Genomic DNA, 15,492 nt, shown 5'->3' on the forward strand with positions numbered 1-15,492 from the left:
TTATTATATGTATAAGGTGGATTAGGATTAAATATTCTTAAATTAGAATAGTCTAGTACTTATAGGTTAGTGTATTATTTTATACATATTAATAAAATAATACTGAGGTGACATGGATAATTTGTCAAAGTCTAGATATGTGAGATTTAAATACTTAAAATCATTATTGGTTTTGGAATTAAATGTAATATTCTATAAATTATATTTTGTTATTTAAATTATTAAATTGCCGTGTAGGATGGAATTAAGGTTAGGGGAGTTTCTTTAAAAAGAAATTATGGATTGGACTAGATAAAATTATTATTTAATCATTGATAATGGTTTTGGAGTTAATGCACCTGGCTATAGATGTTATTGTTATACTGTATATAATTAATTATATATATATATATATATATATATATATATATATATATATATATCATGGTATATCAAGGTTAAAACTTTATTAGGGTTGTTTTTGATCAGAGATGATCTATTTATTGGTTTTCAGAGATCTGGTAAAGAGAACTTGCTCGTCAAGTTTAACCCGCGATTTATTTTTCAGATTATTAGAAGTTCAAATCTCAAGGTTGAGGATCCGCAGTTGGAGGACTTATCCACTCTTTCGCTTTATTTAAAAGTAGGATATTATTATCGTTTCATTTGATATTAGTAATTAATAGTGAACTTTTGGTTAATGGATTTTGGTCAAGGGGTCTTTGGGTTACAGGATTCCCGAATTGTAAATGTTGGAGAATTATTAATGGATTTATTGTTTATTAATTTTCTTCAGCGTTTTAATTATTCTTTATTCCATTTTGTTATCTGTGCTTGTTTAAATACTTTAATTGTTTTGATATTCCTTAATTTTGTGTGCGGATTTGATCAACCCGTGTTCCAAAATTAGGAGGTATCACAAAGACGGAGAATATAAGAAGAAGAGGAAGTAAGAACCCTAAAAAAGTGTAGAGAGAGATAATACAGCATATATATGGTTCAGTACTAAGGCTCACATCCATGGGTCAAGAGCCACTGAAACTACATTTCTTAATTGTATTTCTTGATATGTATATTGTATTGATATACAATATATATGAAATAAAGTTGACAAAAGAAATGAAAAGAAAAGAAACATAATATAATATATGTGTATAATATATTAAGGAAAGAAGGGAGAAGGGAACCGAATATAATACACACACACATATATATATATATATAATATATATTTCAATACAATTCACTGACCCAACCATCAACCACACAGGCCTTGTCTATGACTGTGGCTTCAATGAAAGCTCCAGAGAAATGAACCCACTGTTTTGTTGTCATTTTAAAGCCGATGAAACAATCTTCACAAGTAATGTATGTATGATATGGATTTACAATGCGTTTATTACTTGGAGAACAAAGAGTTTGAATGGTTGGCATTTATTACTTGGAGTCATCCAAAGGTCATGGTGGGAATTTTCTTTTTGGAACTAACACTTGGGGGAGTATGATATGGATTTACAATGCGTAAATGTGATGGGGAACTGCAACCAATTCGTGTTTGGTTACCGAGAAAGTCTGAAGGCATGCTATGTATAACCCCAAGTGGATGGGTTCATATTTAAAAAAAAAATTTAAAATACTTGTAATTTTTTTAGTTCATTTTTAACATTAAGAGCATGTGTTTATAGATGATATGAAAAAAAAAATAGAGCAAATTAAGAACAGTTGAGATTTTCAAGTGTCAATAGTATTTTTTTTTTCTTTTCTCTAATTCAAAACAAATAATATATATATGCTTATAAATAAAGTATGTTAGAATAAGGATTATCATAATAATGGTTATTATTATTATTATTATTATTTACTATATTTTGAATTTATTAAAGCAATAGGTTTATTCAAATTTGAAGGGTTATAAGTAATTTCATTCACAAACCATATCTATCAAAAAAAAAAAAAAAAAACATTCAATAATCATAAGATAAACCATAAATAGAAATTTTTTTAGAATTTGGAAAAGACAAGCTATAATTTTTATATAAAAATCACCATTAGTAATTATAATTTAGTACCATAAATAAGGTTTTACAAAAATTTTGAAGAACCAACTTTAATTTTTAGAAAAATTACCATCAAAACGTATAATTTAGTACCTTAAATAGATTTTACAAAAAATTTGGGGGGGCTAATTTAATTTTTATATAGAAAAATTACTATGAATATATATAATTTAGTACTAGTACTAAAATTTTGCCAAAAATTTGGGGGGGCCATGGCCACCCCTGGCCCCCCTCTCCCTCTGCCCCTGTTTGTAACGTGCTTAGTGTTGTTACTAAACTCTTTTACTTCAATTTTTTTGGTTAGCTAGAGTGTTTTGAGAATGGTTCTAAGGCTATCAAATAATTTCTCCTAAAAATGTATTAGGTAGTTACCTCTATATTTTTTGATCTCACCAGAGAAAAGTGTCATTTCCATAAAAAATTTCAAACCAAAAAAAAAAAAAAAAAAGAAAGACTAATTATTCATTTAGACTAATTTAGTTGACCAATTTTTTAAATTTTTTTATACATTTTAAGTGGGTATATGAGTTATGTAACCATGGTGTTATGAGATGTAAGGAAGGCTGCAGTTGAGAATGGTTTGAAGGTGATGCTCAACCGGTTAACCAGAGATGTTTTATTGCTTCTGTTATATTAATGACATGAATTATTAATTAATTAAAAATTAGCACATAGTGATTTTGTAACGTGATATAATTAGTTAACGACATAGATATCATTGGGGGGAAGTATTTGTTAGTAGACAACTTAGGATTGGATTTCATGCGCTTGATGGTCTACCAGTTCGCATTGCGTGCTTGGGATGTTGAGTTGGATTGTTTTTGATTCTGTTGAATAAAACTAGTTGTTTTGCCATGTTAAAGATAAAATAAATTTCAGTTCACAATGATGATATTTCAAATTAATGGACATTAGTTTAGATGGCATATGTTCTCATTTTCTCCCATTTCTTGTTGGAGCAATATTGTGCCAGGTTTGTTAAAAGAAAAGGAAAAAAAAAAAATTTTTTTTGATAATGTTCCAAACATGGTTTTAGAACCACCAAGTCTATTGTAACCCTCCCTATTTATTGAAATTAAATCTAAATTACGTAAATTTAGAGGAAAAAGTTTCCAAGAGTCCGGATGCTCTGCAATATTTTAAATTGTATTTTAACACGGTTATCGGAATGCTCTGCTTGTTTTAATCGATCCTTATAGTTCTAAACTTGGCCCTAATCCTTTTTGACAGTCCATCTTGCTTGAATTGTAACCTATCCTTACCCTCTTGCTGATGGCAGGAATTGAATTATAATCAATTCTACTGCTTAGGAGTCAAAATTGCGCACTAAAGAACCTAACTCATTCTCATTCTTTTAAGTATATTCTGGCACTTCATTTGTTTTTTAAATAAATCGAAAGGTCTGAAAGTGGAGTTGGGATATTTAGTCTTTACATGAATGAGTGATCATAGTCATTTTTGTCGTTACACATTCTTCACGTAACGGTAGAAAATCTTTGATCATAAAAGTGATTTGTTGTACAACTCTCTTTCTTTGAATAAAATAAGTGAAGTATGCGTCCGTCATTCTAGAGTTTGAATGGAAAAGAGTGGTGGGGGTTTTCCTCTTACTTCTCTAGTTCAAGACTCATCAGGTTTGAACTTAAATAATGCATGTGATTTGAGAGCGATTGCGAATATTCAAAATTTATAAATCATCCTATAGTTATGTGGCTAGGGAGTGGCTTAATTCGTGAAAAATAAATAAATAAAATAAAATATAAATGATGAATTGGACTTGGGTTTGAAAATTTGCAGCCCAGGCCCAAAGAAAACCCAAAGCATATCTTAAGTCGTCCATTCATAAGCCACCATCCAATGACTATATTATCCACATTTTTGGGTCTTTTCTCAAATTTTCCTACTCAACGCAGTTTGATAGAATTATACCAAAGCTGACCAAAATCAATCCAAGAAATCAAAGCAAAAATGGAGATAGCAATCTCATCTGCAACTCTCCCTCTCTCTCTACCTTGTGCTACAACAAATCGAAGAAGTGCTTCACCGTCTCTTTCCTTCTCTGCCTCGAATTCTTGTTTTTTCAACAATACTCTCTCCACCAAAAACTGGGTCAATCGTAGTCTGGTTCTGGGTCGAACCAGAGCCAAATCAAGGGGTCTCTCCTGCAACTGTTTGTTCGGTCTGGGGGTGCCGGAGCTGGTGGTGATTGCCGGCGTCGCCGCCCTTGTTTTCGGCCCCAAGAAGTTGCCCGAAGTCGGCCGCAGCATCGGCAAGACCGTCAAGAGCTTCCAAGAGGTCTGTTCTCTCTCTTCACATTTCAATTATTGTTCTTATATATTATGTATCTTTCAATTATGGGATTTTGATTTGTGGACTTTTGGAGCTTATTTTGCTGATTTATTTTAGGTTATATATATATATACACACACATACATACATAGATATACATGATCTATATATACATATAAATATATGTATGTGAGTTCTATTGTTCGTATTATTGGTAAGCCTGTTTGGGTGCACTTTATTTAACATTTTAACATGCTTTCTGTTTTGAACAGTAACAAAATTGAAAATAGTGGTAGAGAAGAAGATGTGATTGTGGTTGTCTATGGGTATTTGAAGAATGAAAGGGGAAAAGAAAAAAAAATAATAGATACAAAACGACACACATTGGATGTGGACTTTACTTGTGGAGAATTTTGTATAAATTTTGAATGCTCGAAAAAGTAGATTCTTTTATGATCGTGTTTGGTTGGGCCTTTAAAGAACCATGTTTTAGGTCTGAATTCATATACCAATGCGCTATAAAAATAAAAAATAAAAGTAAAAAAACACCGCCCCTAGAGGTTACATCACGGAGGTGTACAACAGACATGTCATGGCAGCCTGCATGGAGCATGAACTTTTTAGACTTCTCTACACAGTTGCGGATTCTTCCGGGATTTCTTTACCGAAGTATGGAGTTGTCTAAACTTGTCTACAATTGTACAAAGTAGCTAGAGTTCTCTAGACTTGTCTTGTACACTGTCTAGATATTTCTAGAGTTGTAGAGATGGTTTGGTGGACACTTTTAGAACCTAATTTTAGAACTCTCTTTACCATTGGATTAGTGATACTTGTACAGATAATAGCCATCCCAGTGTTTATATAAGGAGGTGGGGTTCATTTTCTCTCACCAAATAACTTGAGTTGTAATCTTCTCTTGAGGTGTTAAATTCTCACAAACTCTCTTGGTCACTTGCCTAGCTCACTAAACTATAATGTAGGTCTTTTGTATACCGTGTAGGTCTTTTGTATACCAGAGTAGTCAGTATATGATATCTTTTGTATGCAAGGATAGTCTTTAAGGAATTATAGAGCATTTTAAAGCTAATGCTTGCGCCAAAATTACCAAGTTTATCTAATAGAACAATTAACTACATATAATTCGATCCTATCGGGATGCGTGACAACTTGTATATTAAAGAAAACACGATCATTTGATAGACATCCTTTACATAATATTTTAGTACTACATTTTTGTTTGTTTATGTGTTTGATTAAATTGGTGTGGTTTCTAATTACTATGTCCAAATTGTTAGGAGGAGAACATTAAATTTCAACGATAACTAAAAAAACCTCATGCATTTATTATTACCAACTGCCAAGAAGAGAGAAGAGACAAGAGACTATGATCAGATGCCAATCTTTCTCTGATAGATGATTTTAACCAGCTTCAATACCAAAGCTTTATTGTGATCAATCTAGTTATCTAAGTTTTTATTTAATAATACAACTCCTGATTGATTAAACATATGACAGTTGCAGAGCATTAATACATATTTTAACTGGTGCAGGCAGCAAAGGAGTTCGAATCAGAGCTGAAAAAAGAACCTGGTTCTACTTCAGATTCCTCCATCGAGAAATCTACAGCAGTCAGTGAAGAGGAGAAACTAGATATCAAGGTTCCAAGCACTAAAGAAAACTCATGAGTGTAGAAATATTGAAACAATTTATGTATTTCCTTATGCTAGTCTTGTTGCCTTAACCGGTTAGAGAGTCCATTTTGTTCTATGTAGATTTGTTTCTGTTGGGAATTGTAGCTTAAATGAATTGAATCATGTTTTGGTTGTTCAATTTGAGTGATCAGTTGGGAACAATTAGGCCAGCTCAATCTTGGCCAAAAAATACTATTATTTATTATTCTTTTTTCCTATTTAGTGGAAGGATATGAACCACATTTTGGCACATTTCTCGAACTGAATTGCTTCAAAAGAGTGCTGGAAGTTGTTTGTTCCATCACATTGGATGGAGCTGGTTATAAGTCATATATATGCTTCCTATAAAATCCATAACCAGGTTTTCCAAGGAGATTAATGGTATTTGTATTATTTTAATCTTGAACTTGCACAGTAAGAGCGTCCTCACCATAGCATTACTCAATTTTACTCTTAGGGTTGAGAAGACCCGAGGTACGGCTAGACTTACTCCAGCTAATGGGAGATTTATGAGAGTCCAATTTGTTTGAGTTAGCACTACAGTCAACAAGGTTTAGATGCCATGGCACTAGTCAAAATTTAATTTTTTGTCGACTGATTGCTTATGGATTATTATTATTATTATTTGTGTGGTAAGGTTTAAGACCAAGTTCATTAATTTGGACAAATTCCTTACACCACATTTATGAAATTTTACCATAGTTGTATAAGTTTACATTTATGTAATGGTATCTCACTGTAAAATCAAATAAAACAAAATGTATGAATTAGTTCACTAACGTTTGGGAGAATTAAATAGTTGGATTTAAAGTTGGAAAAATTTTAATATAATGTTGAACTATAAATTTCTTCAAATTCTAAATCTACTAAGGTCTCAATTCAATGCTCCCAAATATAACATAAGGCTTATTTCAATACATAAAATTTAAATTAATATATATCCACAATAAATTTTGATGATGTACAATTTTATAAAGAAGGTAAAAAGGAAAAGTTTACCGTGCAAAGAGTAGTCAGAGAACAACAGAACAAGAGACGATGCATTAATTAGTTTAGAGGTCTTTTTTTACTACGCATCATTTACTTTAAAAAACAAAAAAAAAAAATTGTAGGGCAAGTGTAGAGAATATCGCCCCTCGATATATATATAAATATATAATATAATGAATAGATGATATAAGTGTGGATCAAGTAGTATTCTTATATCTTATATCTATTTTAGCGTGGTCAGGTACGTTAAATTAACAACATAAATAAATTGAGTTCTTGTTCTAGTAATCTATAAACTTACTTTATTGTTGAAAATGCCATAGAAAATCTATGGTTGGTCTACAATTTCAATTTTGTTATGTGGAGACCAAAACAGTCACTCTCTTTCTAAGCACCTCATGAATGTCCATCCATGCACCGCTATGGACGTGGTGTCCGTTTTCTCACTTCTGCTTCAAACATCCAAAACTCCAATTGGGATCCAAGAGTTTCTCTCTCTCTCAATCACCCAACTCTTGTTTCACTCGAGAATTGCACTTCAAGAGACCATTTCAGACAGATATTGGCTCAAATGATGAAGAACAATCTCACTGGTCAAACTTTTCCGATGAGCAGACTCATCTTGTTCTCAGCCAAAACTCACCCTGAGAACCTAGACATGGCCATTTCACTCTTCAATCACTTCACTCCGCATCCCAATCTATATATATACAACACCATGATCTCTGCTTCATCTTTCTCATCAATTCAATCATTTGCTCTGTACAAGTCTATGCTCGAGTCTTGTGTTTACCCAGATGGGCATACCCTCATTTCTTTGCTGCAAGCTTCAAAATGTTTACTAGAAGTTAAGCAAATTCATTGTCATGCCATTGTTATTGGGTTGTTGAGTTTTGGGTATTTGCAGAATTCATTCATTAAATTGTATTTGGAGAATGGACAGTTGGGTCTTGCACATCAGGTGTTTAGGAAAATGCCTAGTCCAGATGCTGTTTCGTATAATATTGTTATTGTGGAATATGCAAAGAAAGGGTACAGCTTGGAAGCGCTAGAGTATTTCTGTGAAATGGTGGGTTCAGGCTTTGAGCCTGATGAGTATACAATGATTGGTTTGCTTGTGTCTTGTGGGAATCTGGGTGATGCACTATTGGGGAAGTCGGTTCACGCGTGGCTTGAGCGGAGAAAGTTGATGAAGTCTTGGAATTTGATCTTGGGTAATGCTCTTTTAGACATGTATGTGAAGTGCAAAGAAATGGACCTTGCAAGGAGGCTATTTGATGCTTTTGTGGAGAGGGATGTTGTTTCGGGGAACACCATTATTTCTGGATATGCCAAAGTAGCAGAAATGAAACATGCCCATGCTATTTTTGATGCCATGCCTTGTAGGGATCTTCTTTCTTGGAATTCTTTGATTGCTGGATATACCCTGAAGGGTGATTATATGATGGTAAGAAAATTATTCAGTTCCATGATGGCCGAGAAAGTTCAGCCCAACGGTGTCACAATGGTCAACTTGGTTTCTGGTGCTGCAGAAATTGGAGCTCTGGACCAAGGGAGACAGTTACATGGCTTAGTAGTTAGATTGCAGATGAAAATAGATGCTTTTTTAGGTTCTGCATTGATAGACATGTATTGCAAATGCGGAAATATTGAAAAAGCTCTCATGGTTTTTAGGGTAGTAACCGAGAAAGATGTTACCCTATGGACAACTATGATCACTGGATTAGCATTCCATGGTCATGGAAGCAAAGCTTTGGATTTGTTCTCCGAGATGCAGAAGTATGCAATACCCAATCATGTGACATTTGTTGCAGTTCTCACTGCCTGCAGCCACAGAGGACTTGTGGATCAAGGGCTTAGAATATTCAAGAGTATGACAGAAAACTATGGTATTGAACCAGGAGTCGAGCACTATGGGTGCCTGGTGGATCTTCTTGCACGATCAGGGAGACTGGCCGAGGCTAAATCTGTGATTGACAAGATGCCAATGCAACCAAGCAGGTCCATCTGGGGGGCGGTGCTTAGTGCATGTAAAGCTCATGGAAACGTTGAAATAGCTGAGATAGCTTTGAGAGAGCTGCTAAAATTAGAGCCCGAGAAAGAGGGCGGATATGTTCTATTGTCTAATATATATGCTGCAGTTGGGAGGTGGAAATATTCAGACAAGATCAGGGAAATCATGGAAGACAGGGGGGTGAAGAAGACTGCTGGTTGGAGCAGTGTAGTTGTTGGTGGGATTAAACACGTGTTTGTGGCTACGGATAAGAGAAATGCGAGGTGGGTAGAGATCCAGTCCATCTTGCTTTGTCTGAAAACAGAAATGAAGTTGGGACATGAAATTTTGTTGGACTCCCTGCAATCTCCACTGCTGGACTGAGGCTTGATCTTGAACCTATACTGCATTGGCAACCTTTGTTCACAGATGGTGCATATATGGTGCGCTTTCTTTTATCTCAGTTTCTTATTCGCATTTGCTATTTGTGGCTGATTTCATACTTCTTCCTCATATTATGTAAAGCATGCTCCTTCTTGGTTGCCAGCCACCCTTCAAGGGGTCTTGATTCATAAATAAGTGTAGAAAATCCGAAGTCATGGATTATAGGCAAGATTGACACAACCTTTAACGGTACCAAGGAGTATTGCACTGAGGATTTCCCTCTTTGGTGAATTTATCCTCTTCATCCATTCCCTTTTTTGGTTTGGTGAAAACTGAAAAGTATTGGAGACCCCACATTGGAGAATACGTAAACATTCAACAGGTTCTTGGTTAGTTTCCTCCCAGGATTTAGTATGCAGCTGTCAAAACAATGTGATGGTACTCGCAACCTTGGGTAAAGTAGCCTTAAGCTTATATTATAGGTATGGCTACCTTGTATATCAATGACTCTTGTGGGATTTTCATTTGAGATCCAATAGTTCTAAAATTTTATTTTCCCTGCAAACTACTCTAACTGACCTATCTATTGGATCAGCAACATTCTAAAATTGAGAAGTCATCACCCCTGTTTATCCTGCCATTGGAAGAATCACTTTTGCAGACTTCTTTAGATGTTCCAACTATGCGATGAAGTTCTATTGGAGGGATCGCCAAAAAACTGTTTCATTACTGAGGAATATATATTGATCATGCTGCTTCTGCAATCACATCAGGAGAGTCGGGTTTGAGATTTAACCGAAAGACGCACTGACTCACGCTCTTACAGCCCAGCTGCTGTTATTGAGCTCAAAGTGGATGAGAGAGATACTGAGGTCACTGGCAAGCTGAGCTGAGCTAGCTCTTCTCCTTGGGAGCTAAGGTCACTCCTGAAAATAACAGAACCTAGAAGTCATATATTAGCAACCCGCTCTTACAGCCCAGCTGCTGTTATTGAGCTCAAAGTGGATGAGAGAGATACTGAGGTCACTGGCAAGCTGAGCTGAGCTAGCTCTTCTCCTTGGGAGCTAAGGTCACTCCTGAAAATAACAGAACCTAGAAGTCATATATTAGCAAGAATATTTGTGGTGTCAGTGAATCTAAATTGTTCAACCCATCCAGATATTATTTGTTGCTTCATTTTATAGCACCTTTTTTTTTTTTTTTTTTTTTTTTTTTGTCTTTTACAATGAGTTGCATACATGGTTTCAGTCTTCATGTGTCAGGAATATTGTAGTTACAATTCAGAATTTCTTACTATTCTCTCTTATTTATGCTCACATGCAACTTGATGACTGTAATACCCCGATAATTTTAAAAGATTTATTAATTAGGATTAATTATTTTATTTTATTTTTCAATGATTTATTTTATTTTATTGAGTGCTAGATTAATTATCTTATTTTAATTAAGTTATATTTCGTGATTATGTATGATGATTGATTGTTTGTGTGGTTGATTATTGATTGAATTATTGGTGTGTTGATTTTGTTGGTATTATATGACTTAGTTGTAAATTCTTGTTTGTTTATGTGCTTCATGTAATTAGTTATTTTAATTTCTGTATTTAATTAATTATCTTATTTATTTAAATTAATTGGATTGGGCTTAAGGAAAGTTGGACCAAAAGATGTGGTCTTGGGCTTGTATGAAACCTTATTGGGTTAATTAATGAAGGTCCGTGGTTATTTAATTATTTAAATGATCACTTTTGTATCAATTATATTTATATATATATATATATATATAATTATATATAAATATAATTAATTAATAATTGTTATGGAAAGATATATATATAGATATATATTTATTGATATTTATAAGTATATATGATTTAATTAACTAATGAGTTAATTATGGAAGGAATATATATTTATATATAATATATGTTTATAGATATAAATTATTTAAAGGTTATTATTTTAATTCATAATACTAGTTGGAATAGGATTTATAAGTATATATGATTTAATTAACTAATGAGTTAATTATGGAAGGAATATATTTTTATATATAATATATGTTTATAGATATAAATTATTTAAAGGTTATTATTTTAATTCATAATACTAGTTGGAATAGGATTTGGAATTTAAGGTGTATAAAAATACACATAAAACTTTAGGGTTAAAGGTTTTACACGTTAGAAAAATAAAACAGACAGAGAGAGAGGAAGAAGAAGGGCTGACAAGGAGGAGGTCGGATCTGAAAAGGAGGACGTCGGAATTGGAAGAGATAATTAAAGTTAAAGCGTCGGTTTCGTTTCGAAACCTTCAGGCGAGTTTTCTCTAACTTTCCTCTTAGAACTCATAAGGATTTCACCTTGAGTATCAAGGTTTTAATTAAATTTATTTGTTTAAAAATTATGGTTAGATCGGAATAATTAAAAAGTATAAACTATTATATTTGATTTTTAGATTATTGGATTTTAATTGATATATATAGGTGTTATGTATATTTTAAAATCAATCTATAGGTGGATTTGTGACCCAAGAGAGTTAATTATGGTTTCTTTATTTTCTAGAATTGTTCTGTAATTTTTTGGAATTTTTCTGATATTTTTAGGAATTTATTAGGATTTATTTTCCTATTATTTGTTAGGAAAATAATTATATATATATATATATATATACACACTAGGTAACTGGCGCATGTGGAGCAGCGGCACAATAAAGAATTGATCCAGTGCGGCGCGGTGTAGGATAATAGGGTGTATACGCCAATTAGGGCCATTTGATTAATTAAACTTATGTGAATTGATATGGTGCATCGCGGCGCATAAAACTTTGGTGCGCATGTGTATCTGGACCATAGAAGTGGTCTGGTCAACTATGGGATTATTTGGTGTATTGCAGACCATGAGAAGATGGTGCACTCGCTGATCTGGACCTTAGATCTATTATAGTTAATAGAAAATAATCTAGTGTGAGCGTGTTCATTTGCGCACTCATTTATGACCATTGGATGCGGCATAAAGGAAGTGATGGATTCGGTGTGGTGAACTCACGGTAGCTGAAAGAGCTTAGCCAATACCAGCACACAAGGAGGCTTGAATCCAGCGCGTGCAAGTGCATAGTAAGCACGTGGGGGCGCGTGGGAAACTATGTTGGCCTAATTCGACACTAGAAATTAAAACGGTCATAATTTAGTCATTTTAAATCGAAATTGGGTCATTCTTGAGCTCAAATTCAAGGATTTTTCGTCCTCTTTCCAATGGTACCAATTTCATTATCAGATTCTTATCCTAATAAGAGATATTTACGTTTTAGTGAGACGGTGTCGGAAAACTATTTAAACCGGTATGGAGTATTTAAAGGAAACTATTTCTGACATATTTAGTTGCACTAATTTGGGTAAATATAATAAATTAATAATTTGTTATGGAAGGAAGTGTATATATATATATATATATATATATATATATATATATATATATAATTATTTATATATGTGTATATATAGTTTAATTTGTCTATGAGTTGTATGGAAGGATGAATATATATATATATATATATGTATGTATGTATGTATATTGATTTTAAATAATCAAGGATTATTAAAGAAGGTGTTAAACACATATAAATAACATATGTGTAGGTAGATATATATATAAATCATTTAAGATGATTAATATTATCATTCTTATTTGGCATATCTTAATAGGCTGGTTGTTAAATTAATGATATGCGTATAATATGCATGTGATGGCTATGTATGATTTAGCGTATTGTTAATTTTAAAGTTAATTCATGGTTAAAGTGTGGGCATGGATGAATTGTCAAATGATTAAATATATTACCTAAATATTTGTATGAATAGAATACATATATGGAAAGCATGGATGAATTGCTAATTAAATGTATGAATAAATATACCTGTGGAGGCATGGTTGAATTGCCAATGTATAAATATACATACACGGAGGCATGGTTGAATTGCCAATGTATAAATAAATATACTTATGGAGGCATGGTTGAATTGCCAATATATAAATAAAAATATTTACAATGGCATGGTTGATTTGCCAAAGCATAATTACGTTGTTATGTGTTAGATGATTAAAATATCATCTATGGTTGTTGTATGTATGGATTGGATTAGGGTTAGATATTCTTAAATGAGAATAGTTTAGTACTTACTGGTTAGTGTATTATTTTACATTAATAAAATAATATTGGGGAAGACGTGGATGATTTGTCAAAACTTGGATTTTGGATATGTGATTTAAACAATTAAAATCATTATCGGGTTAGGATTAAATAGAGTATTTCTTTTATTATAATTTGTTGTTTAAATGATTAAACAATTGACTAGGATGGGATTAAGGTCAAAGGAGTTTTTATAAAATGAAATGGTAGATTGGTCTAGGTATGAATATTATTTTAATAATTATTTAATAGGTATGGAAATTTAATAAACCTATTAATGGATGTGATTAGTATAGTATATATAATTATATATAGACATGTATATCGTGCTTTATTAAAGTTAAAACTTTATTAGGTTTGGTTTTGATCAGAGATGATCTGCTTATTGGTTTTCAGAGGCCTGGTAGAGTGAACTTGCTCGTAGGGTTTAACCCACGATTTATTTTTCAGGTTATTAGAGGTTCCAGTCTCGAGGTTGAGGATCCGCAGCTGGGAGACTGTCATTCGTCTATTCATCTTGTGTACTTTTAAATAGTATTGGATTATTGGATAATGTTTTAAGGGGTCCTTGAGTTATGGGATTTCCGAATTGTAATTGTTGGAGAATCATTAAGTAATATTTATTTATTAGTTTTCTTCAGCGGTTTATTTATTCTTTATTATTCATCTTTGTATTCTGTGCTTGTTAAATACTTAAATTGTTTTGATATCCCTTGATTTTGTGCGCGGACTTGATCAATTCGTGTTCCAAAATTAGGGGGTATCACAGTTGGTATCAGAGCACTTCAGGTTCAAGTGTCCTTAGGGTTTCTTTCGTTGTGTGACTTCCGCGTTGTGTACTCTTTTACTTAGAGCTTAAGTTTAGGATTCATTGTATTCTATATTCGGTCCGTTAGTGTGTCCTAATGGTAAATCATTGAGTCTTATCAGGAAAATGGTAAGACACCGATTTAGAAGGTATTGATAAATCGTTGAGTCTTCCTCTGATTTTGAAGTATGGGTTTTATGGATTTATGCACCAATAAAATAATATGGAGGTATTTTAGGGACGGATTAATGGAATAGTTAAGTCTTACCTATTTATTTATGAATTGTATGGTTTAATACACCGGTATGGGACGGTGGTATTTCAGGGACGGATTAACCAAAGAAGTTAAGTCCTACCTATATATTTATAAGGGAACGGATTAACCATAGCGTTAAGTCCTACTTATTCGTGTCAGGTCAACGGAATAGTTGGATGGTATGCCATTGAAATAATATGGTTGGATAGTTTACTTTTATGTGGATATAATGGATTATATATATATATATATATATATATATATATATATATATACATACACACACACATATATGGGCCATGATATAAGCTTGAGTCTCAGGATCGGTGGTTAGGATGGACGCGTATATTGCCGATTGAGATGGGTAGCTGGGTTTAAGGATGTGTGGGCTCTGGTAGAAGGAGGACTCATAACCACCTTTGTGTGCGTTTTACATGAGATACCCACTATCCGGTTGAAACTGCTTTAGTCCAGTGAGAGTCTCTAGTGTGTACTTATATTTATCAATTATATAAATATGGAATTAGCTAATTACGTGATGTATCTGCTAATAATGAATATGTGTGGATGGGTTAATTTCCACACGGATAAAAGGAATAATGAAATTTGAAATTAAATAATCAAAGTTTTTATTTCATGGATTTGTGAATTCCGAGGACGGAATTCCGTTTGTTAGGGGGGAAGAATGTAATACCCCGATAATTTTAAAAGATTTATTAATTAGGATTAATTATTTTATTTTATTTTTCAATGATTTATTTTATTTTATTGAGTGCTAGATTAATTATCTTATTTTAATTAAGTTATATTTCGTGATTATGTATGATGATTGATTGTTTGTGTGGTTGATTATTGATT

The 15,492-nt window shown here is 32.9% G+C and overlaps 2 protein-coding genes across 4 annotated transcripts; both read left to right on the top strand.

Annotated features, from left to right (window-relative positions):
• The first annotated feature begins 3,896 nt into the window (after positions 1 to 3,896).
• Positions 3,897 to 6,268, top strand: LOC132299912 (sec-independent protein translocase protein TATA, chloroplastic). Its single transcript, XM_059796800.1, has 2 exons — positions 3,897 to 4,331; positions 5,876 to 6,268. The coding sequence occupies exons 1-2, from the start codon at positions 4,005 to 4,007 to the stop codon at positions 6,008 to 6,010; spliced, it is 462 nt and encodes a 153-aa protein (XP_059652783.1). The 5' UTR covers positions 3,897 to 4,004; the 3' UTR covers positions 6,011 to 6,268.
• A 103-nt stretch (positions 6,269 to 6,371) lies between these two features.
• Positions 6,372 to 14,216, top strand: LOC132299910 (pentatricopeptide repeat-containing protein At3g04750, mitochondrial). Of its 3 annotated transcripts, none has more exons than XM_059796798.1 (2): positions 6,372 to 9,442; positions 14,021 to 14,216. In XM_059796798.1, the coding sequence occupies exon 1, from the start codon at positions 7,419 to 7,421 to the stop codon at positions 9,381 to 9,383; it is 1,965 nt and encodes a 654-aa protein (XP_059652781.1). In that variant the 5' UTR covers positions 6,372 to 7,418; the 3' UTR covers positions 9,384 to 9,442; positions 14,021 to 14,216. The 3 variants fall into 3 exon arrangements, with proteins under 3 accessions (XP_059652781.1, XP_059652780.1, XP_059652782.1); XM_059796797.1 differs by lacking the exon at positions 14,021 to 14,216 and adding an exon at positions 9,979 to 11,194 and having other exon boundaries at positions 6,372 to 9,865; XM_059796799.1 differs by lacking the exon at positions 14,021 to 14,216 and adding an exon at positions 9,979 to 11,193.
• Positions 14,217 to 15,492: the final 1,276 nt, after the last annotated feature.

This window comes from Cornus florida, unplaced genomic scaffold (genome assembly GCF_030987335.1).
Source record: "Cornus florida cultivar Cherokee Brave unplaced genomic scaffold, ASM3098733v1 CherokeeBrave_3.0.0_Hap2_Chr03, whole genome shotgun sequence".
NCBI classification, from domain to species: domain Eukaryota; kingdom Viridiplantae; phylum Streptophyta; class Magnoliopsida; order Cornales; family Cornaceae; genus Cornus; species Cornus florida.